General features: G+C 36.0%; 1 protein-coding gene across 1 annotated transcript in view; it reads left to right on the top strand.

The window, feature by feature from the left end:
• Positions 1–24,137, top strand: part of OLFM3 (olfactomedin 3) — a 194,665-nt gene that overhangs the window by 146,450 nt on the left and 24,078 nt on the right. The window contains exons 2-4 of the mRNA XM_007169510.2: positions 1,608–1,754; positions 7,844–7,999; positions 12,866–13,085. Coding sequence (XP_007169572.1) covers positions 1,608–1,754; positions 7,844–7,999; positions 12,866–13,085 — 523 coding nt within the window. The remainder of the gene's footprint in view (positions 1–1,607; positions 1,755–7,843; positions 8,000–12,865; positions 13,086–24,137) is intronic.

The raw sequence follows: 24,137 nt of genomic DNA, 5'->3' as shown, positions 1-24,137 counted from the left end.
ATATTGAGTACATGTTGAAATGATAATATTTTGGATATATTGGGTTAAATAAAATATATTATTAAAAGTAATTTCACTTGTTTCTTTTTACTGTTTTAAACCTGCCTACTAGAAAATTTAAAATTATACACGTGGCTCTCATTCTATTGGACAGTACTGCTCTGGCTTCATACATAGCTCTACTATATACAAGCTGTGCATTCTTAGGCAAGTTAACTAATTTCCTCTTCTGTGAAATGGGAATAATAATTATTCCTGCTTTTAGCATCCTTCTTTGTACCCCTGCATCAGCAAGTCAATGGATGTGAGCTATCCCATGTAATAGGGTCTGACCTTGAGCAGGCAGCATTCTTCAGCCTCAGCAAACCCCAGAGAGAACTCAGTTGAGAGTCAAGCCACTGACACTCTCAGCACCTGGAATAATGAATGAGTGTCTCTCTGGGCTGTGCATTAAGACATCCACAACAGCTTCTGATTACATAGTGGAGAATGTATGCTCAAAGCAGAGTTCTTCTGGAAAATAACTAGACAAAAAATGAGTTACTGATTTTTGTACTTGATAGAATGTACTTGATATGGCAGATAGGAAGTAGCCAATATATCCTGTAGCTGGATATAGACTAATTATTGAAAAAGACATATGAAAGACAGATAACAATACTAGAAAATACACATTAAGTGCCTAATGAATAACACAGACAATCCTTCAGAAGAGGTTGAAACCATGAGGACTGAGTAAATTGAAGGTTTGTAAGAGGTATTCCAAGTAGGAGAACAAAATGAGTAACATACAAAAGATGTGAATCAAGGTTGCACGCTTTCAGGGCACAAAAAGACCAATTTGGTTGGAAAGAAGTTTCTTATAGGAAGATACAGAAAAACTAGAAACAATAGGAGGCAGACTGCAGTAGAACAGGAATGTCACTTTAAGATAGGGTTCTAGTGAGTTTGGGTAACAAGTGCACAAAAGTAATTTGGGAAGGTCAGTTCGGCGGCCTATGCCAAAATACTATCTTTAACTCTTCTGAGACTCTATATCCTTTGCAAAACAATGCTGGTCTAATTATTTTTACCCTATATTCTCATGTGATACCTTTTCAGCTTTATTAATAATTGACCCTTCAATACATGAGAAGCTCTCTGGGAGAGGACTTTGCTTCAGAATATCACACATGAGTAATAATCAGAAAAATACATACTACTAATTACCATTTACTGTTGAGGAAGACAAGCTAACACACCCTGTGTAGAAAGATTGGTGATATGTGACTAAGTATTGAATATTTAGTAGATACTTCTAAAGTTGCATTAAATTGTCCAAATATGACAGAAAGCATTAGGAAGTGGTGTAGGATCAATAAATAGTTAATAATATGGAATCAAAAGAAAAAGAAAGATTCTCCTTCTGAGCACTGAAAAGGAAGGTATAACTGAATGAAGCTGTGCTGCCTATGTGAATTATTTAATCTCTTTCTTTTTAACTTTAGAGAATAAAATCACAAACTTTAAATATCAAAAAAAAACATGCTTTGCTTACAATTATACAAACCCACACTCTTTCTCTCTTTGTCTGTGTTTTCTGTGTTTTGTGCTATTGATTTCCTCAGACTCAGATTAGTCCCAAAGAAGGATGGCAGGTATACAGCTCAGCACAGGATCCTGATGGACGATGCATTTGCACAGTGGTTGCTCCAGAACAAAACCTGTGCTCTCGGGATGCCAAAAGCAGGCAGCTTCGCCAGCTGCTGGAAAAGGTAGGTGTCCTTTGTCCCCTGTGAATATTTTTATTGAAATCTACCATTCTTTGAAAAGGAAATTATGGGAAGGCAGGTAATGGTGAGGAGGGTTCTTCCAATTTTTGTCCCCCTTCTCAAATAAATGCTTTCCCCTTCCTTGAAAGTAGTATCTCAAGATTCCTGCTCTGTTGTTCTATTTATATGACTTTTACTTGTCCCAATCTTGCCTTAAGACTGGCTTTCTGTCATATTTCTTAATATCTAGTCTATCTCTCCTTAAGAAGAAAATAGTATGAAGTCTTATTCCAATGACAGAAATTTAGCCTCAACTTTCAGGATCACACTAGGCTCTTTGAGCTCATACTTTTCGATCTCATCAACAATCTTGCAGGGAAGTTAAAATAATGGCATACAATATGCAAGCTATCTGGACAGATAATGAATAATTCCAAGCATTTAACATCATTTTCTAAGTCATTCCTTTGAACATTAAGTTCTTCAATTTCATTCAATAGCATTCTCTCCATATAATTTACTTAAGCTGGATCCATAATAACCAAATGCAGAATGCCCTTGATTTATTCTCTTTCACAGATGAAAGTCATCTCATGAAAGGTTATTTATGTTTAGTTTAGGGAGAAAAAAAAACAATGAATGGTTCTTTCAGTTTTCCTCATTCACACTTTCACTGTGTTGGCCTCTGAATATAGTTGGACAGCTGGGGTGGCCAGAGCAATGGAAGGATGACAACATATTTGAATTTTAAATATCTTCAGGGATAATAAGATATATTAGGTAGTATGTGTTTTTAGAGGATATCATGCTCAACAATTCATACAGTGAAATATCCTTCCCATGATCATTTACACAATTATAGCACTGAATAGGAAGCTTTAACAGAAAATTAAGAGAAGCTAGAAAAATGAAAGCACTGAATTTGTTAATACAGACATCCCTAGTTTATGCAATTTTAAGTCTAGCTACAGTAACTCTCTTCCACTGCCATATAATTAAAATAACTTTCCTCAGTGTACATTACTTGGAAGTATATTGATGCCCTAAGATTTTAAGAAGACTTATTTTCATATTTTCATACAGAGATTAGTCTGCTTTTTCTGCCCTTATCCTTGGAGTCATCATCACCTATTTGCTTTCTCTTCTTAAGTCTCTTTTTTAAAAAGATCCAGTCTTCCCTGCTCCTTCAATATCTGTCCCCTAAACAAGAGCAAATGTAACTGTCATTCAAGTTAATGACCCCAGCTAACGTGCCTCTCAACTGTTAAAACTGTTCATGACATATGAACTATGATTATTCTTCTCTTCATAGATTTTCTTTATATCTATAAAAAAGTTCAAACATATAGTTTAATATTATTTGGTTACTAGGGAAATTAATTATTTTGGTAAAAAGATTTAATCTTTTAAATCCAATTTTGCTTTTCTATTAACTTGTATTTCCTCTCAGATTACTAACTTTCTACTCCATCTTCTTTTCTACGCAAAAATATCTTCTTTCTACATCAACTATGATGAGAAACATTTTCTTAGACTCGATAATCTTATTTCTGTTACTATTTTTAGTACAGCATTGCATACACACACCCACACATAGACTTGGACATTTCTTCAAAAATCAGCTGAAAAATTCAAATAAACTATGAATGTCAGGAAGTGGATAATACTCTCTTCATGTCCAGAGGGAAATGTATTCCAGAGCTATGATAAAACCAGGAATGAGTAAAGGATGAATAAGGTCTGAAAAGTACAACTAAGGGGATTGATTGAAGCAATCATTGAAGTTTATATGACCATACCATCCAATAGGCAATTTGTTTACCATTTTAACGAAATTCTAGAAAATCACACCTTTAAAAATGCAGCGGCATAGCACAGGGAGATCAGCTCGGTGCATTGTGACCACCTAGAGGGGTGGGATAGGGAGGGTGGGAGGGAGACGCAAGAAGGAGGGATATGGGGATATATGCATACGTATAGCTGATTCACTTTGTTATACAGCAGCAACTAACACAACAATGTAAAGCAGTTATACTCCAATAAAGATGTTTAAAAAATTGCATCAATACCTAAATGACAAAAAACAAAATTTATTAACAAAATCAAGGTCACCACAGGTTAGATTAAGCAAATTCACCATTTGGTAGTGTTATGGAAACAGAGGAATAATAAATTGTGTGTACTATTTAGAGTGGCCTGACGGAAGTAAGTAGCACTGGTTTGCTGCACTGACCCAAAGAAAAAACATCTGAAAGCAGCATTCCTTATGCAGACTGAGCCAGTCCCTTGCTGGCTTCTCTATAGTTTTACAAATATCCAAGGTACCAGATGGCAAATAGGAGCCTGACCATTAAGCAGCCCATGTCATTATTAACCAAAGGATTGATTTAGTTTACAATAAGGGAATATTCTTATTGAGAATAATATGAATAACAATAGTTCCCATCTATTATATTTGTATCTGCTCCATTCAAACCTTATAGCAGAGGTTGTTGCCCTTCTAAGTTTACATAAAAGGAAACTGGTGTTTTTTGAGGCTAAAAAACTTATCAATGTCACTCAACCAGTAGACTGTGGAGCCATACCAGATCAACTTTGCATTTTCTCAACACCGTGCCAGTGTCATTCAAAATGCCACTGGTGGTACCCACACTTATTTAACTGATGCTCTGTCAAATATTTTGAACAAGTATTTATACTACTGAATATTAGAAAAATTACAATTGGTTTCACAATACATCAGGTCTTAGTGTATACAAGCTAAAAATTTTCACTTAAAAAAAAAAAATGCTTGTCTGTTAGCTATGCAGCATCTCTGTACAGGCCCGCATTGTCTAGGTCAATATTTCCTAAACTGTGATTTTTGGAATAGGATGCTGATGACATCCTCCAATAAAATAATTTTAAGAAACACGGTACATGATACTTCACTCTTGAAGATTTCCGTCATACGGTTTAATACTAAAGGTTCTGTGAAGACCTACAATAAAGAAATCCCTGTTTATTTTTGTTAATCCCAACCCTATCCAAGCATACTGAACTGTAGGGCTTCTTTTTTTCAAGTAGCCTCCACACTAATTATAAATGAGAGTGAAAATCTAAGTTAGTTTGTGTTTAAGTTCAGAAAGGCCTCAGACGTTTTATTTATACAAAGAACCAAGGTAAATAAAGAGTTCAAAACATTATCAGTGAAGAGTAACAATGAGCTTGCCACACTATGTAGACAGTCTACCCAGGGGCATGTGTAGACAGCTGAATAGCAGAACATCAGAGATAAGCAGACTAAAAGAGGAATGAGTCTCCTTCCCACAAGTGTAATCATGGGGATCCAATCTCAAGTATCACCAGGAAACTGATTCTCAGTGGGTCTCCATAACCAGTGGGAAACTAAACAGTCCTAGGTACAGCCAGCAGGAAAAGCAAAAGGCAGCCCAGAACCATCCTCCCCAGTTAGACAGCTCCATCTCTAGCCATCACCCCAAATGTAACTCTTATAATTATACATGATTCTGCTTGAAGGTCACAATCAAGTCTCAGCAAAAATTCTCTCAGTGCATTTTCGCATAACACAAATAAAGTTGAAAATTAAACTGATAGGGTAAGTTAGAGGCAAAATAAGAGAGGCTGTTTTAACTTTATCCAGGATATCTCACTTGCCTATCGTTTTCTAATTGTATGGATTCTGCCTAAGTACACAGAATTCCTAGGAAAATATTGGACATGCCAGAGATGCGTGTTTTCATAGACAAATGCCATATTTAAATGTGTAAATAGTTTCTTTAACACAAATGGCTTTTCTTTATTCATGCTTAACCATAATGGAGTTGAAAATTATTTTGAAAGCATTGCATTCATCCAAGATGCAGTTACCATGCTTTCAATGTTGCCTCAGTAATTCTGTGCTGCATCAAAGTTTTTTTAAAATGAAGCTTTCTGAATGTATGAATGATAGTAAATTAAGAAATATTTGAGGGTCATGTAATACTATAGCCAAACCAGTGACAGGAGAAAGATACTTTTGTTAAAATATTAAAATACTTGTTACATATTACTACTGTTGGAAGCCTAAGATAATTTTACCCAATAAACATTTGAGCAATTATTCTGTGCCTAGTTCTGTGTAAGGTCATGGGAATAAAAGGTATGAATAAGACACAGATTCTAACCTCAATGAGTTTACAGAAGGGCAGCCACTTTTGTGTTTCCCATTCACACACATTACACAATTAGATTTAATATAAGCTAGACTGTAGTATGTCCCGAAAAGACAGGGTTTATAAAGGACAGGACTATGGATCAAGACAGCAGAAAAAGAAACAGAAAAATATGACCTTCTCTGACAAAAACAAAAAAACAAAAGCAAGTGGAGGAACTGAGGCAAGCCAAGGCAGCAGAGTTCACTGCCTTTTCTGAATGTTCCAATGCTGAGGAATATATTGACAACGGTCTCTTTAAAGCTAGCTGGTCCACTAAGACTTACCTGATAACAGAAATTGTCTCTGAACAAATCCCTTCCTTATTTGTAACTCACAAGGTTTTACAATGAAAATAACTTTTTTATGTGTTACATAAATAATACTTGTTTATTTTAAAATACATGGAATAATGCATAAAAATATATGAAATGAGGTAAAACTCATCTGAAATCCCATTTTTTGAGCCCATGCTTTCATGTATTCATTTATGAATATAAAATATAATTCTATGCAAATGAATTTATATACAATATTTACCAGGGACCTCTTTCTACAATATTTATTTTGTTACTTCTCCTCTCACCCACACCTTACCACCCCCCACCAGAAAACTAATTTTAATCACCTAATATGTATTCTTCTAATCCTTCCATATCTTTCTCCATGTTTTTTGCTTATATACTGCTTTCTTTTACATATGTGTGCTCAAGTGTGTGTGTGTGTGTGTGTGTGTGTGTGTGTGTGTGTACGTGTGGGACATAGTGAGAGAAAGAGAGAGGGCGGGAGAGAGGTGAATTTTATTTAGAATAAAAGGATTCAAATTATATAAAGATCTTTACATTTTCTTTTCTCACTTACTTTTCTCTTGGATATTCCTCCATGTTAAGCAATGTTTCTCAAAATGTATAAACATAAGAATCACTTAGGGAATCTTGATAAAATGAAGAGTCTGCCTCAGTAGCTCTGGGTTGGGCCCCAAGATTCTGCATTTCTGACAGGCTCACAGGTGATGCCAAGTTGTTGCTCTGTAGACAATACTGTGAGTACCAAAGTATAGAGCTCTATTGTATCCTTTAAATTAGTTTAGTCATATTCTATTCCTCAACTCATTTAATAGCTCTCCTCCTATTAGAGGCTTTCACTTTGTTTTCCAGATTCTGCTGCCATAAGAATTAGAGTAGTCTTTCTTTCCTCATTTCTACATGCTTTATAGGTCACCTATTTCCCACTTCTAAATAGCCTGGGGCTCAATGAACTTGGGATGGTACCATCACCTTAACATATATTTATTGCCTATCTACCAAACACTTAATGCAGTGGCCAATTTCCAAGTCTCTTAAACAGTATGGTCTCTGAGTTAGGAGGTGTCCCAACGCTACCACCACTCATCTTGCTCAGTTCAGCCTCACCCCTGGGAGTACTTCAGATGCAGCTTGAAGTAACTGTACTGGAATGAATGCATGCTAGATCTGTTGGACACTTCACCACCATCCACAATTGCTAAGCATCCCAGACCCTGAGGAAGTCAGAGTCAGTACTTAAAGAAACAACTTATCTTAACATTTAACAGATTGAGCCATGATAAGCTTACTAAGCCCTGGAATTAATATTCTATTTTTTAAATTTATTTTTCTGACATATCAAAATCTTATTAATATTTAGTCATTTCTAATGCTAGAATGTCCATTTTATTATTTCCTGCCTAGGTACAATTTTCTTTTGCTAAATTATTTGAATGTTTATCATGAAGAATTAGCCTTCTGAAAGTATGTCCTGTGGAAATGAAATTATGGATTTGGCACTTCCAGTTTTTAATGTTAATGCCATTTTTGCTACTTCAGTAGTGACTGTATACACCTGTAAAAAGACAATAATGCCAATGTTCTTGTTTAACAGGTTCAAAACATGTCTCAGTCTATTGAAGTCTTAAACTTGAGAACTCAGAGAGATTTCCAATATGTTCTAAAAATGGAAACCCAAATGAAAGGGCTGAAGGCCAAGTTTCGGCAGATTGAAGATGACCGGAAGACACTAATGACCAAGCATTTTCAAGTAAGTTTGACTTCAGCAATCTTGTCAGTCCAAATGAGACACTGAGTATGATGGACAGCCACCATGGCACTCAGCTAGAAATAACTGTACATCAGCCCATATATGCAAGGTTCAAAATTCACTGGGGACATCAATAATCTCTCCACTGAAACTGACCATTAGCTGGTAGGAATGCATAGAAGACTTGTTATAAAAAGAGCTTTACCCTCCTAGAGCTAGGCGGAGATTCTGGATAGATTTAAAGGCATTTCAATATGTATGACAATGGTCAATCTAGGAAAATTAATAATTAAATTTATCAAAGATTTTCTGATGATTTTATGCCTTGCTAATATGAGGAGAAATACAGAGAATATGAATTATTAAAAGAGGCAATAATACCATTATTAACAGCACATAAACAAGGGTTATTTCACAATTTGATACAAAAAGTATTTATTTATTTTATTTTGTTTATTTATTTATTTATTTATTTGGCTGCGTTGGGTCTTCGTGGCTGCGCACGGGCTCTCTCTAGTTGCAGCGAGCAGGTGCTACTCTTTGTTGCGGTGCGCGGGCTTCTCTTGTTGTGGAGCACAGGCTCTAGGAGCGCAGGCTTCAGTAGTTGTGGCACATGGGCTCAGTAGTTGTGGTGCACGGGCTTAGTTGCTCCACGGCATGTGGGATTTTCCGAGACCACGGCTCAAACCCGTGTCACCTGCATTGGCAGGCGGATTCTTAACCACTGCGCAACCAGGGAAGTCCCACAAAAAAGTATTTTTTTAGACTTTAAGCTGTTTATTGGTAATTATCTAGAAACACTGAAAATGGAGAAACAATGCTTTTAAGCATGCTATGTGGATTTTTAATAACTATGTATGACACTGTCATAGATTAAAATAAAATCTATGATAATGCTATTTGAGCTTCTATTAAAAAGAAATAGTCTGTCTTACAAAGGCATAGCACATAGTTTATAAAACATACTGTGATTTTACAAGCATAATAGCCTCTGCTTTCCCTGCCAGTTAGGAAGTGAGATACACTGTTAATGGTGAGGGAGTGGGCCTGAATCCAAGTTCTTGGTCAAACATTAGAAGTGCTTTTCATACAAAATTATGATTGGCAGGGAGCTAGTCAGGGACATGAAACTGGGTCTCTGCATGACACAGCTTAATATGGCAGAAATTAGCATGGTTTTGTAATTTTCTTCAGTGGTGCTCAGGAGCCTGAGTAGAAAGGTATAAAAAACAATCTTGCACTGAACCAGTTTTAAAGTTTTCCCAGAAAGGTACAACAGAAGGACAAGAGGGTAAGAAAGTTCAGGGTATTGACAAGAGAGGGGGCTAAAGTGATGAATCATGAGATTAAATTGAAGAGAGAAGTAAGCAAAGCCAGAAGGCTAAGAAATGATAACAAATTAGAGCAAGGCCTAGAAGATAAAAATAAATTTAAAGATTATTGGAAATAAGAGAATGAGTAAACTAGAAGAACAGAGAAATTATGGGGGAATGGTAAACACAGAAGAGTATAAGGCTGAAAAGCAAATAAATTAATTTTAACCAATATTTATTGAGCACATACTGTGTATAAGGCAGTGTTGGGCCCTCTGCTGGGTATATAATACATAATCTCTCTTCTATGAAAGACAACTAACAAACAGGCAGGTAAAATTGGACAGTAAAAAGAGGCATAAACATCAAAATGGCACAAAGGGAAGAATTATTAATTTTTCTTAATTTTGTTTAGAGAAGTTCAGGGGAAGAGCTACAGGACTTGGCAATATTCAAGAAAATGGTTTTGGACTAGTGCCCACTTTCCTCCCCAGAAAATACTAAATTACAGAGGAGATCACGAAAACCGAAAGATGTTCAATGTCAATTTTCAATATTCAGGGTTAGGGTGTAGACGATAGAGCAATACCGTGAGCCTGATGCGATGCTAAGGCTATCAACAAAGCAGGAATGATCAGCCGGTACTTACGGCACATAGGGAGCATTCCCAGAAAGGAAGGGGGACAGAAGGCGAGAAGCTCGGGGTTTCTGGCTCAGAGCGAAAATCATTCAAGCTCAGATGGACAATACAGAACTCTGTGACACCAAGGGACAGCCTGCAAGTACCAGGGCTGGCAGAGTTGGTGACAAATGATGACGCGTGTGCATCTATGGGAACTTATGGAAGAAGAGAGGAGACAAAGAAACAAAAAGATAGAAGGCTGAAAGGAAAAAAAAAGAGAAAATTGCCTATTCTATAAGTTTGCCTAGCAGAAGCCAAGCCACCAATAAGAAAACTTAATTTTTAGGCAGCTCCATAGAACATAATGATTTTGATTTTCCTAGTTCATGTAATCCACGTGGATACTGAACTTGTATGTCAAACTCCAAATAGCAATAATGATAATAACATCATTTTCTTGAAGAATTACACATAGTCAACACATAGTTCCAAGCACTTTAAATATACTATATATTAACTAATCTAATCCTCACAACAATCCTATAAGGTAGACACTGTGTTTATTCCCATCATTCACATGGAGAAACTGATGTACAAAGAAATTACGCAATTCGTCCAGGATCGTATATCTAATATGTATCAGAACTACAAAGTCCAGCTCCCGAGTTAAGCCTCCTAATACCAATGCTATATTGCCTCTCCAAGTAGACTATAGCTCTCTGAATTAAATTTAATAATAATAATTAAATGCTCAAGATATGCTTGTTAAATGTATTTATTCACCAAGTCCTATCATGAGTCAGATTTTGCTCTAGCTGCTGAGGCGCCATATATGAGAAGAAGAAATGGAACATTCCAAAAGGAAGTTTAACATTGAAGAATACTTTTAATTTGGAAGAAAATCCTCCTCTGGCACACTCTTTTCAGCTTATCAAAAAATCTAAGTAGGTTGTGTCTTCTATATTCTTTATGATAAAATAGCTTGTTCTAGTTATCATACTTGAGACTATCATTCTTATATGAAGAAATCTTGGTTGGGTAAGATAGTCTAGGTATACACTTTGCTATAAGAGCAACATAGTAGAAAATGAAATTCTAGAAAGGATAAGTAAGCACAGATCTGTGTTATTCTACTTTAATCTTTTAAGTATTTGATATGTACATCAGTTGGACTTTCTATTGCTCTCTGACAAGTGTCCAGAGTTAGAATCGACTGCCAATAATTGAATTATAAATTTTTGAAAAGACCCCAAAATTCATATATATATATATATATATATATATATATATATATATACACACACACACACACACACACAGACACACACATACATATATATAATTTTTAGCTCAGGGGAAATAAAATGCCACCAAAATTGTGACACTGAATTACTCTCTTTTCAATATTCCCATACTAGAATATAAAACTCTTCATTGTAACAGTTGCTATAATACGCAGCAAATGGTACCATCAGAACTCTTCTCATTAAAATCCTAATGAAGCAACTGTGTCTTCCTTTAGGGGTAGCAAAAAATGCTCAAACTAATAAGAAGTTTATTTCAAAAGGAGCCACTAAAATGAGCAAAGCTGTGCAATTCTGCCTTTTGACTGTGATATTTATCAATCTTTCTCATTATTAAGACCCTCTGTCTCCTCCCACTCAATATGGACATACAGACAAATTCTAAGTATTCCAATCTTACAGAACAAGTGGAAATTCCCCCCAAGATACACAAGCCCATAAATCAGGGTGGCAATGGGAGCTCCTGCTATCTTAACGCATTGATAGTGATAACATGTTCTAAATGTAATTGTAAAATGCAGTTTTCAGCTCCTTAAATTCGTTAGTACACAGCGCGGTTTCTGCTATGATCATAGCAGTGACAGCTCTTCAGCGAATGCGATAGATTGCAATAAGCTCACAACTGAATCAAACTCATAAAATGTTTTCACTGACCACCACCACCAAGTTAAAAGAAAGGAAAAAAAGGTGACACGTTCAGAAACTGAAAGTGAAACTGCAGGTTTGGCTCAGTCCCAAGATAGGAGTGAGGGAAACAGTGTTGGCAAAGTATACTTCTTGTTCTCTAGACCAAAATCAACGTTTCAGTTTCAAACAACTCTGTGCTCTTTTATTACATAAATTATGAGCACCTTAGCCCCTGAAAGAGTTAATTTCACTACATTGGTAAGCAACTCTGCCTTACATAAAGAGCTCTAAATTATCTTTGCTAAGGCAAATGAAGTCAGAGAATGGGTAATAATTCAAAATAGTAAACAGCAACATACATTTCTTTGAGCTTTGAAAAGCCTTGCATGATTTACTATACTTGCTGAACTTACCTTCCTAATGATGCTGTGCTAAGAAGGATATTAAAAAGAGGGAGGAGTAGAAGGACAGAGTGGTGGAAGCCCAAAGTTGGAAAAATTCTGTTAGGCAAAAGCTGTTCCAGGATCCAAAATTTCCTGTAAGTACCCCTATATTATTAATAATTAGTTAATGGGTAAATAGACTAAAACAGGATATTTGACCTATTTCTAATAATTCATAACTAGAAGATGGACCCTGCTTCTATTTCCTAACTAAATAATGCATTGTTCACTTTTTAAAATGCCACCAGAAAGCAAGATAGTACATAAACCCAGAACTGCTACCATAGGAAGTTTTGTAATTATGATAAGGATCAATCTGTTTCATAAGCAAGTAACCATTTAAAGAGGTGTTCTTGTATTGAAAAGCTGAGATAAGTGGATTTACTATTAATGATCATGTAGCCACTTACATTCTCACGAAATACACAATTCCAATCAAAAATCAATAAGCAATTGTGAATCTGTCTTAATAATCTCCCTTAAGTATCATGTGAAAAAGAATGTTGCTGTTTGATCTGTTTAAATGACTCTCATGAATAATTGGCTGCTTTTCACAGGAGTTGAAAGAGAAGATGGACGAGCTCCTGCCCTTGATTCCTGTGCTGGAACAGTACAAAACAGATGCCAAGTTAATCACCCAGTTCAAGGAGGAAATCCGGAATCTGTCTGCCGTCCTCACTGGAATTCAGGAGGAAATTGGAGCCTATGACTATGAGGAACTACATCAAAGGGTGCTTAGCTTGGAAACCAGACTTCGTGACTGCATGAAAAAGCTAAGTAAGTAGAACAATTCCATCTGTCCAGGTTGTGTTTTTAAGTAGTTTCAATGACAACTGCATTCTTACATTTTGGAAATAGTCATGAATTCCTAATTCTAGGGAAACTAGTACCTGCTTTCTAAGTGTAAAATAAGTGTTCCTTGACGGCTTAAGCAGGCCTGGTTATTCAAGGTTATCTGATTAACAGTTGCCTGATTTTCAGAGCACCCTGTTAACCGTGGTGGCTTGAAATAAGAGGTCTGGCAAATACAGCAATGCTACTGGCCACACTAATGGAAATAGGGTTTATTCCAAACAGATTATCAGTGACGGTCAATCACTGTGTGGCCACGGAAGAGGAAAGCCATTTCTGGCAGTAGAGAAAGTTAGAGACTGGGGAAAAGGCCATTGCCCTGGGACCAAATGTGAAACAGCAATGATAAGGAAATGAATACAATTTCTCTACTATGCAGAACTGCCATCTGCTGCTCTGATCCACTCCAGAAATAAAAAGGAGGTACCTACTCAAATACATATTCACTACTCTACAAGGGGCCAAGCATGTGACATGGGGAATGAACTTTAATTTTTGACTCCTAAAATGTGTGGTTCCACCTGGTCTGAGTTTACAGACTTTTCCATTGCCAATCAGTTGAAGTCATCATGGGACTAGTTTGTAACAATGTGAAATAAATAAGTGTTCATGAATTGACTAAGAGGGATAGTAAATCCATTTAGGAATAGTATTTTAGTTGTTGACATGCTGTGATATGATGGTGTTAGGTGAGGGGGACTCAACAACCATAGAAAGTGTTCTCTCAAGATAAGAAAAACTTTTCTGGAATAAGAAATAAACTGGGAAGAGGAGTAAAGAATTTCAAAAAAAAGGAGTCAATTTCTAGTAAAGAAACATTCAGAGCATAAATGTAAACACAAAATAAAATTTGGATGACTTACAAAAATATTTTAAAGACTACTTATTTTACAGATGCAATCCAAATGATAAAAAAAGATAGCTAAAATACAGTATGTTGCATTCAGTCATCACAGCCTCAAAACAAAGTGGGGAATCGCCACATCGGCAGCCCCACTGCAGTCATCTCAGGATTTCCAAGAGAACCCAACAGAATTTATCAGAAGGCAGTAACATAAACTCCTAAGGCTAAACACACGTGCAGCAATCCTCAGCTCCTTATTTCTCATCATGCAAGGCCCATACTTTTTCACCTATAACTGGTCTCCTCATAATCATGACTCCAATAGATTCCATGACTTGCTCTTCTCTACCCACTGTCCACATTATTGCCAAAGGGATTTTTTTTAAGTACAACGTCTGAAATTATTTTCCTCTATTTAAAATTTCCTATGAATCCCTTATGCCCTAGGATACAGCCCATGGCTTAGGAGGCCCTTCACTGTGGCACTCCCTACATCTCCCATCTTAGGTCCTGCCATTTCTCTCCTCATACACTATGTCCCAGTCACATGTGCTCTAACACTCTAACCATGGGGCCATATTGAGAAGCTGTTTGTTCCTTCTCCTGAAACACTCTTTCCCGTTTATCCTTGCTTTATCAGTAAACATACTTTCACCTGCCACATGTGACAGACTCCTATTAATTTTGCAGGTCTCAGTTTAAATGTAATGTCTCACCTGAATCTTCACTGCTCTCCCCATGTATCCTCTGCATCCCTGCTAGGTGCTCTCAAATCTTGAAATCTCACCAATGACTGGACTTTTCATGTTTCATTATCATTTTGTGTGTTATTGGATGTCTCTTTTGCTAGACTTCTGTTCCATAAGAATAAGTACAATGTCTATGATATTCACTCTAAATACTGTATCTCCCAATGCCTAGAAAACTGACTAAGAAAAGTTACTCAGTAAATATTTGCTGAATAAATTAATTCTATAAGCAGTCATAGTAACAATTTCTAAACTTTCAACAGGGTAAATATTAGGTATTTCAACAAGTAGCAGAGAACAATCCCCTTTACTTGCAAAACAATGATCTCTTTTAGCCACATATTTGTGTCAAGATGGCATAGGACTGATTAAGATTAAGCAAGGGAAAAGTCATTTATTTAATACAGCACTTAAAAACTCTCTTATATGGTGTGCTTTTATAATTCAAGTTATGGAGTTTATTGCTAACAGAAAATAGGTAAATATTACTGCATAACGAAATTCTGCTGTCATCATTTATTCTTTTTTAATCAAGAAATACTTTTAGTTCAATGCACAGATTCATTTTATAGCTTGCCAGATGATGTCTGCACCAAACAAGAAGAAAATCCCAAACCAAGAATTGTTTTAGTGCTCTCAATATCTAAAAGTTACTTTAGGGGTTCAAAGGAGTATTCAAATGCATATTTATTAGCCCATAACATATCTGGGTAAAGATATTCTGTAAATGACAGTACATAGGACTAATCTGTGTAGGGCTTTGATTTGATTTGGAAGAGGTCCATTTGTTGTTGCTGAACCATTGAAGACCTTGAGAATCTATTCACTCTGTCATTCCTAGTATCTCACAATAAACCCAAGCCATTGGCTTTGTATGCTAAGTCCAGGCACCTACTTAGCACAAATGGACTCAACTAATAAACAAGGACAGGCAACAGAAAGGTTCTACACCTAGTAATCATCTTGAACCTTAAAGTGTGCCAGTTATGTTTTTGAAGGATTAACATGGAAAACTCTTGGGATTTGCTCTACTTTACAAATGAACTTCACTTCTAACAAACACTCTCTCTGAGTTTACTTAGCTGGAAATAATGTCCACCACAGTTAGGAAATTCTACCTTCCTCTCAGCTCTTTCATAACTCCCAATTTGTTTTTACTAATCCACATATAACTCCCAACACAGAATCTCCTCCAATATTAGAAATGATATTTGGGACAAAGAGGGTTAATCTAAGTAGACACAGATTCATCCTATTCCTTCTTACTGAACCATGGATAATGTCTCTATGGTGTCCTTAGGCCTCAGGACTGTGATCTGCAATATATGACACAGACTTGTTTTATTAATTTTCCCCCATGGACCACAAAGTTTGAAAGACTGTGACTGTCAAATTATATTAATTAGTTAACATTTATTTTTAACTAATCAAAAATTAAAATCTAGCAACCAATATAGATATCAAACAGCAATAAAACTAGCATTTAATTTTCTTATTTAATGAGATGATTGCTATTTGAGTTAACTGATATGACCTTATAAAATATTGAAAACAGTTCTCACATCATAATGCTTTAGATTATTAGTGGCCCTCAGATCCCTATTCACTTAGTAGAGGCCAGTGCCACAAGCAATGACTCTAACTCATTTATGCTTTTGTCCCAAGAACTGGGTACTTTTCTCCATCATACCATGCTTATGTCAATTAATCAAAACCACTTACTGAGACTCTCTTGAGCAGAGAGGATGTCTATCAACTGGACCACAATGCTTAATTACAATGTAGAAAACATGTCCAGGTAGAGACAGACAGCCCTAACACTGTGAAATCTAAAGCCACATGGTTCCTGAAAAAATACATAAGTGAATCTTCATATTTTTCATTGAAAAAAGAATTACTCCAGTTTCAAAGGAAGTACCTGATAAGGCACATATATTTACAGAAGAAAACACAAACAATTTTGTGTGGCACTAAGTTATAATTTGATTAACACTTTACTTAGTTTTTACAATTCCTGAAAATTGGTATAGACGGGACCAAGTTATCTCTGTGAACTCTTTTAATTCCATGCCTGGCAGTATCTCATAAATAAGGGCCTGAATATCAAAATATCAGAGCACACAGACTCAGAAAACAGATGTTAAATAACATCAGGACCATTCACAGGAAATGTAGAGAAAAAAACATATCAGGGGTTCAGTGTTCCAAAAAGGTCTAAAATCCAGTTGCTATGCTGCTCAGATCTAGAGTGGGATATTGGATAATTATGACATCAGCAATATAGTAACAGGAGCAATAAGGCTCATCCATCAATGGCATCTTTATTCTTCACAAAAGCCTCTAAACACACAGAGCCAATTAGCAGAGGGTAAAAATGGGCTGGGGAAAGAAAATAAAATTGCAGCCGTGATGAATACATTTCCACTCACCTTTTCAGTGGATTTGCTTTTAGAGAAGATGTCACAGTGCACATCACATGAATTTTAAGAAACTAAAAAACAAACTAGTGTCATTGCCTGCAAAATTTAACTTAATAAGGTGCTGAAGGAATCACAAGTCATTGAGACCACTAGGGCACCATTCAGCTTATTTCTACTAGGGAATTAAAGTTTTAGAGAAGATAGAAATTAGAAAAAATGCTTCAACAGCAATGCATCCTAGTGGCCTGAATGAGGTACAGTAATGTACTTTCCTAAAAGTGCTTAATTTTCTCTATGAGGGACTGAGTAAAGTCCCCTGTGCTTAATTAAAACATATCACATTCCTAGACATGCAAAATATAATTGTATGCATGTGAGAATTTGACTGGAAAAGCACAGCTGAAGCTCTTGCACACCCCCTGGGATCACCAATAGCTATTTAATGTAGATTATAATCAGGCTTTCCAGGTTTCCAGCCCTCCACCCCCAACCTCCCCCCACAACACTTCCTCGGGTTAGTTCTATTTCAGGGCAACAGTTTGGTGCCATCTAGTGAAGTACAGGATGCATCCTTCTATTAACAGAAACAGTTTTGAGCCTTCATGTTTAATAGAAGTAACAGTAGCATTCAAAATTTGAGATTACAAGTAATCTCAACTTGGTTTACTATTTTTTATCATGTTTATGCCAAATTAGTTTTAAAAGAGAAACCAAATTGTCTACATGGTAGTAGTCTTATTTGTACATTCAACAAATATTTATTGACTCCCCAGTGTGCACTGGCACTTAACCAGGTATTTGGGGCTGCAAAGATGAGTAGCAGGCAGTGTCCTCCTACTGTCAGGAAGCTTGCATTATAGTGGGGACAGTAAGCACAGAAGTAGGTAACTACAGCAGTGCTGAGAGCCTACTGCTTGACAGACACTATGACAGCTTTTTTATGTGTGTTAGTCCTAATTGCTCTAAGAACTCGGGGTCAGGTATTATTATTAGCAATTTATGGAAAATAGATACTCAGCTTAAATTAATTTGCCAAAGGTACATGTTGGAGGCAACAACTTTAAACCCAAGTCCTTCTGAGTTCAAAGACTGAGATTTCTTTCCCACACAGGATGTGTTTTGTTGGGTACCTAATAATAGAGAAACGCCCTGGACACCTCAGTAAGTTTAACTCAGTAAATAGAACCCAACTGCTGTAGAAAGAAAGAAGTCAGAGTCACTTTTGATTCTTCCTTGAACTTCAATCACATGCAATCACCACATCTTCCCTCTCCCTCACGATTTCTCAAAACCACCTCTTTTCTGCATTCACACTTCCACCACCCTAGTCCACAGCACCACTGATCACCTCTCAAATGGATTACCGCAATGGCCTCCTAACCACTCCCCTTGCCTGAAGTCATTCCCTCTCTACCACACTAGGAATTTAGAGTAATCTTTTTGACATGCAAATCGAATTATATTATACCTTGTTTAAGTGATTTTCCTTTAAAATTAATTCTAAATAGCTTTGCCTTGTTTGTCTTGATGACATGGATTCTGCCTAACTCTAGCCCTTTTCTCTCAAATTCTCACCAGGCACTCACTCTAAGCATTAGTCATTTTAATCCTTTCAGTTCCTCAATCGTGCATGCTTCTTCACCTCCTGGACACTGAACTTCCTCTCCCCTTTCATGGAACACTCTTCCTCCCTACCTTACTTACCCAAATTCTAAGCTTGCTTTTTCATTTTACAGACCAGATACCAGCTTTTCTGTGGAGCCTTCTCTGATTGCTCCTTAACATGGTTGAATGCCCCTGGCACAGTCTCCCACATGCCCCTACCGCACCCCCGTGACACTTCAGATATTTTACAGAAAATTCCCATTTCCTTTTCTTTAATCTTCACTACCTTATAGACGAGTTGTCCTTGCTCTGAGAAGTCAGGGATCATCTGTGTCTTGTTCCAGTTGAATCTCTATAGACTGTGATAAAACATCTGAAACATAACAGGTAAAAATTGGTGTCTACAGAGTTTCTGAGAGCAAATATTATTTTTAAAATAAAAAGCTTTATGTTGCTTTCAAGAAATAAATCAGTGTATGTCAAAGATAAAACACCTATATTTTTTACAAAACAAAAAATCTTTTGGGAAAAAAGACAACAAAAGCACAGTCTCTTTTTAATCCTTGTTTTTGTTGCCATCTGTTCTTTCTTCAATGGCAATGCAGTATTTCATTCCCAAAACACCTGATATTTGGCTGTACTTAGTACTTAAAGCAAGAGACAGTGAAAATCTCAGTGAAAGAAAGAATTAACAGGAAAGTCAAACTGTGTGCCTGGGATGAAGAAGAGTGAGATTTAACTTGGAAATATAATGGGAGAAATTTATAAGAATACCTCCTCAAATTAAATTGAGGATATCTTCAAATAAGTCATTTACCAAAGAGTCCTATTCTTCCTAAAATTCCAGATTATAATATGGAATGCAATTTCTCTGGTATCCATGCACTTGATGATGATTCATTCTTCTGGAACCCTGAAACCCTAGTGATTTTAGCACATTTTTGGGGTAACTGGTATATCCTGTTTTACCATAAATTGATTTATTGTTTATCTTTCTTTTTATGTCCTAAATTTTCCTAGATTACAACTAAATTATAAGCCTTTTAACAATATAAAGCCTGTGTTTTCAGAGGCAAGCCAAATTATTCAGTTTTCATAATGCAATTCAGCTCCATTTAGTTTGGATGTTAGATAGGCTTCTCCTTAAAGATATGTTCATAATATAAGCTTTATTTCAGAAAAAGTTCAGGCAGTTTTTAAAATAATTTAAGAGTAAAATTGTGTTAACTTTGGAAAGTGGAGGTATTTAGACACATATTATTCTTGATCACATTTACCAGACACCCACTGAAAACTCATTCCATGCCATGCAATATGGCGTCTGTTATGTTCATTCTTATCCCCATGTTTCCTTCAGCAGTATAGTTGGTAAGATTAGACATACAAATAAAAGGTTAAATAATATAAATAGATTTCAGTATCAAACATATGGTAGAGAAAAACTTACTTTAAGTAGCTTTAATAGATAGACTTTAAAGATCAAATCATATCTACTTCTTGCTACATGAGTTCTCCAATGGCCTTAAGTAAAAAGAAGTAACATTCTTTCATAAACATATTTGCCACTCCATTAAGTTTATTTATATGGGCATGGCCTTAGGATTCAAATCCAGAGCTATTAGTATACAATATTACAAAGTACAATTATATATTAAAGAAATAAACAAAAAGATGGTTTTTATGCTTCATTGATCCAAACAACTGATCTTCCTGCTGAATCCCAAATGATACCTTTTCCTGAGCTACTTATTGAAAAATATGGATTGTAACTGATAATAAAAAAGTTAATGTCTCAAAATCATCAGAGTATTAAAATGGTTACTTTTCTCAACTACCCATTCAGTATATTTTCTGAACATACAGAACTGTGCACATGTAATATATTATAAAATGCTAATATTTTCATGTGTCTCACTGCAGACAGAAGAGCATAGCAGGAAAAAAATCAATGAAGCAAGACTCTCAACTTCCTTCTTTGCCATCCACTTTTGCAGGAACATTTGTCTTCCACGCATTTGGGGAAATTATCCTTTCTGTCTGGCTTCCTTTGTCCTCATAGAAAGTGAGAGTAAAGTGAGAAAAATGTTTATTTGAACAAAAGCTAGTTTGGGGGAACCAATAAATGGAAATGACTTTCACTGTTTACTTTATAATTTCTGTGCTCTGTTAGAATGAGAATACCTGTGTTTACTTAATACTACCACAAATTATAAATAAAAAAGTGGCCAGTTTTTATAAATTCCTGCAACTTTAATTTTACTAATATCATTTGACAAGATGAATTTTAGCTTAGGACTCTAATAACTATTTTTAAGAGAAACTCCTACTGGGAAGAAATCAACATCAAGAGCCCTTTCTGTGTTTTGCTTCCCAAGAGTAAGGGTAGATGATGATGATGTCCATGATCATCATCACCCTGATGACATGTGTGTGTTTTACAACCACCACAAATAATACCACCTTCTCCCCATCAGCATAAATGTCTACTGATCCCATATCCTTTCCATGTTCCCTTAGAGTAACAAAATGTCAAGCTTCAGAACTTCCATCTTAGAGATGAGGAAACTCCACCCTGGAGAATATTGTGGCTCAGATTAGAAACCAGACCTCCTAACACTCACCTCAGGATTCTAACCTGGATGAAATATACTACACAAAGAACATTTCCTGGAAAACTGTGGAAGTCAGAACAGAGAGGCAAACAACAACAACAAAACCGTTAAAAGATAGAGGCATAGTTAATAAATAGATTAAACTACCATTTGCTTATGAAATTCATTTATTTAATTATTCTCTTCATATCATAAGTTTCTCCCTCTCTACTAGATTATTTATAAAGGCAAACAAATCTTTATTAAGCAACAATAGTAACATCAGCAGAAGAATAAAATTTCCCCACAACTTTATATTTCTTCACCCTCTTTTCTCTGCTTCTTCTTCTTCAAAATAATCTTTTATAGCTGCTGCTTTGGTGTGCAGTCTTTTCAAAACCAACTCCAACTCAGCTTCTGATCTCAACATTCTCTTCATTTCATTTTTGTAATCACCAATGACTCCTTGCTGCCAAATTCCATGTCATTTCTTTGATTTTCTAGACACCTCTGTATTCCCCAGAGGTCAGTACATCATCCTACATCATCCTTCTTAAAACATTTTCTTCTTTAGGATTTCTTAACACTGCACTATTTTTCCTATTCCATGTATAGCTTCTTATTGGGCTCCTTTGCTGGGTGCTAGAAATATTGTGATATCCCAGAACTCTGTTCTAAATGCCTTCCTCTTCTTTGTGTATGTCCTCTCGCCAAGGCTCTGGCTTTCACTATCTTCAGTGTGCTGAAGACTGTCAAAACTGTGTCTCAGAAGAGTGTCTCCTACCTACATTTGCATACTATCTTCTCTACATCTCTACTGGCATGGATAATAGTCATGAACAACTTTAAATAATCCATAGTGAATTCTTGATTTTTCTTTCTAAACCCATTCCTTCCTCAGCATTTCATCTGAATAAATGACAGTACAATCTGACCATCTGAACAAACCAAATATCTCTAAATTATTTTTCAGTTTGAGATTTTCTTTAATTTCTCTTTTTAATTTTCATCCTAATGTCTAATCCAAAGCCTGGTCCTACTGACTTTATCCAAAAAAGAAAAGAAAAGAAACCAAAACAAAACCATAACCCAAATCCATCTACTTTTCTCCATCTTCATCACCACTTTCATTATCTCCCACCTGACCAATGTGATGACATTCAATGCGTCTCTCTGCCTATACTCTGTCTCCTCTACAATTAATTTTCCACATGTAGTTAGAGTGATCTTTTTTTTTAAATGTAGCTCACGTTCTGTCACTTTCCCATCTTCTTAAAATCCTGCAATAGCTTTCCATCATACCTAGAATAAAATCCAAATACTCTGATTTTACAAAGCTTTATTCTATTCAACTCTCCAACCTCATCTTCTACTTTTCCAAGTTTGCTCTGGACACACTGGCCTTCTGCATTTTTATTTCAATTTCTCTTAACTCACCAAGCATATCCAAATCCACAAGAACAATAATAGTAGCTAACATTTATTAGACAATTAACTGTGTACCAAATACTGATCAAAACACTTAGCATTTATTTTTTACTTAATCTTCCCAATAACCCTTTGAGTTAGATATTATTACTACTGTTATCCACGAGACACTGACAGGTTAAAATTTGTTCAAGTCCTCCAGAGAGTGAGTGACAAAATCAGGATTCAAATCCAGGCAGATTTCTTAAACCATGCCTCCAATTACTTTAAAATCCTACCTTTTTCTGGTTGATTCAATGCCTAAAGATCTTTTTCTTCAAGGATCCATGGCTGCCTGCTTGTCAGTTAGATCCCAAATTAAATATCACCTTCTTTGAAAGGTCTTCCCTACTCACCAGTCTAAAGCAGCTCCCTTGTCGCTCTTTATCAAATTGCCCTATTTAAATATCTGTATTACATTTATTCCTACCTGATATATTAGCTTGTTTGCTCATTTGTTCATTTATTTTCTCTCTCTCCCTATCAAAACATAAGCTTCACCAGAACAGAGGTGTTATGTCTTTCTCATCATTGTAATTCTAGCACCAAGAACAATGTTTGATGCTCATTAAATCCTGGATGAATGAATAAATGAGGGAATGAAACACACCTAACTGAAGACCACATCCAAAGGCCCTTCTTTCAGCACTTATGGGTGTGCTTTCTGAGGCAGAATTGACTACAACAAGAATCAATTACTCCCACCAAACAAGGTAGATGGTAAAAGAATTGATTAATCAATAGGCCACCCCACCATGATCACCCAAAGTGGAAGAACTTTATGCAAAGCACTTTATCCATGACACAGTGTAGAGTAAAGGACATTTCCATACATAATTATCATAGACCTATTTTGGATTTTAAGCAAGTTTATTGCCATGGAGTCCAAAATTTTCAATGTAGTCACTTTTTCAGACTAAGAAACTAAAGGACTCATTTAAGATAAACATAGACATTATTTTTAAATTGTTAATACTTTGGGTCATTAATTCTTCACTTCAAGTGTATTTTTTACACTAATACTACAAAACTTGGTTTACTCAAAGGCTACAACTTTGGGATGAAAAGTTGTGGTGGACTGAGTTCAAATTCCGAGTGGTGCCAGGAAGACAAACGTTAGCTTTGCACATTGTGAGTCACTAGGCAGAGGGGAGACAGCTAATGGAGAAAGAAATACACAAAGAATCAAAGCAAGAAAAACACAACAATCATAAATGTTCATAGAATCTTCCCTGGCCAGAGACTAGACATGAAATATCTTTATTTGAAACTAGAGCTAACATAGTTTCACATGCATATTT

This window comes from Balaenoptera acutorostrata, chromosome 1, assembly GCF_949987535.1.
Source record: "Balaenoptera acutorostrata chromosome 1, mBalAcu1.1, whole genome shotgun sequence".
NCBI lineage: Eukaryota > Metazoa > Chordata > Mammalia > Artiodactyla > Balaenopteridae > Balaenoptera > Balaenoptera acutorostrata.
This window is presented reverse-complemented; position numbering and strand designations above follow the sequence as displayed.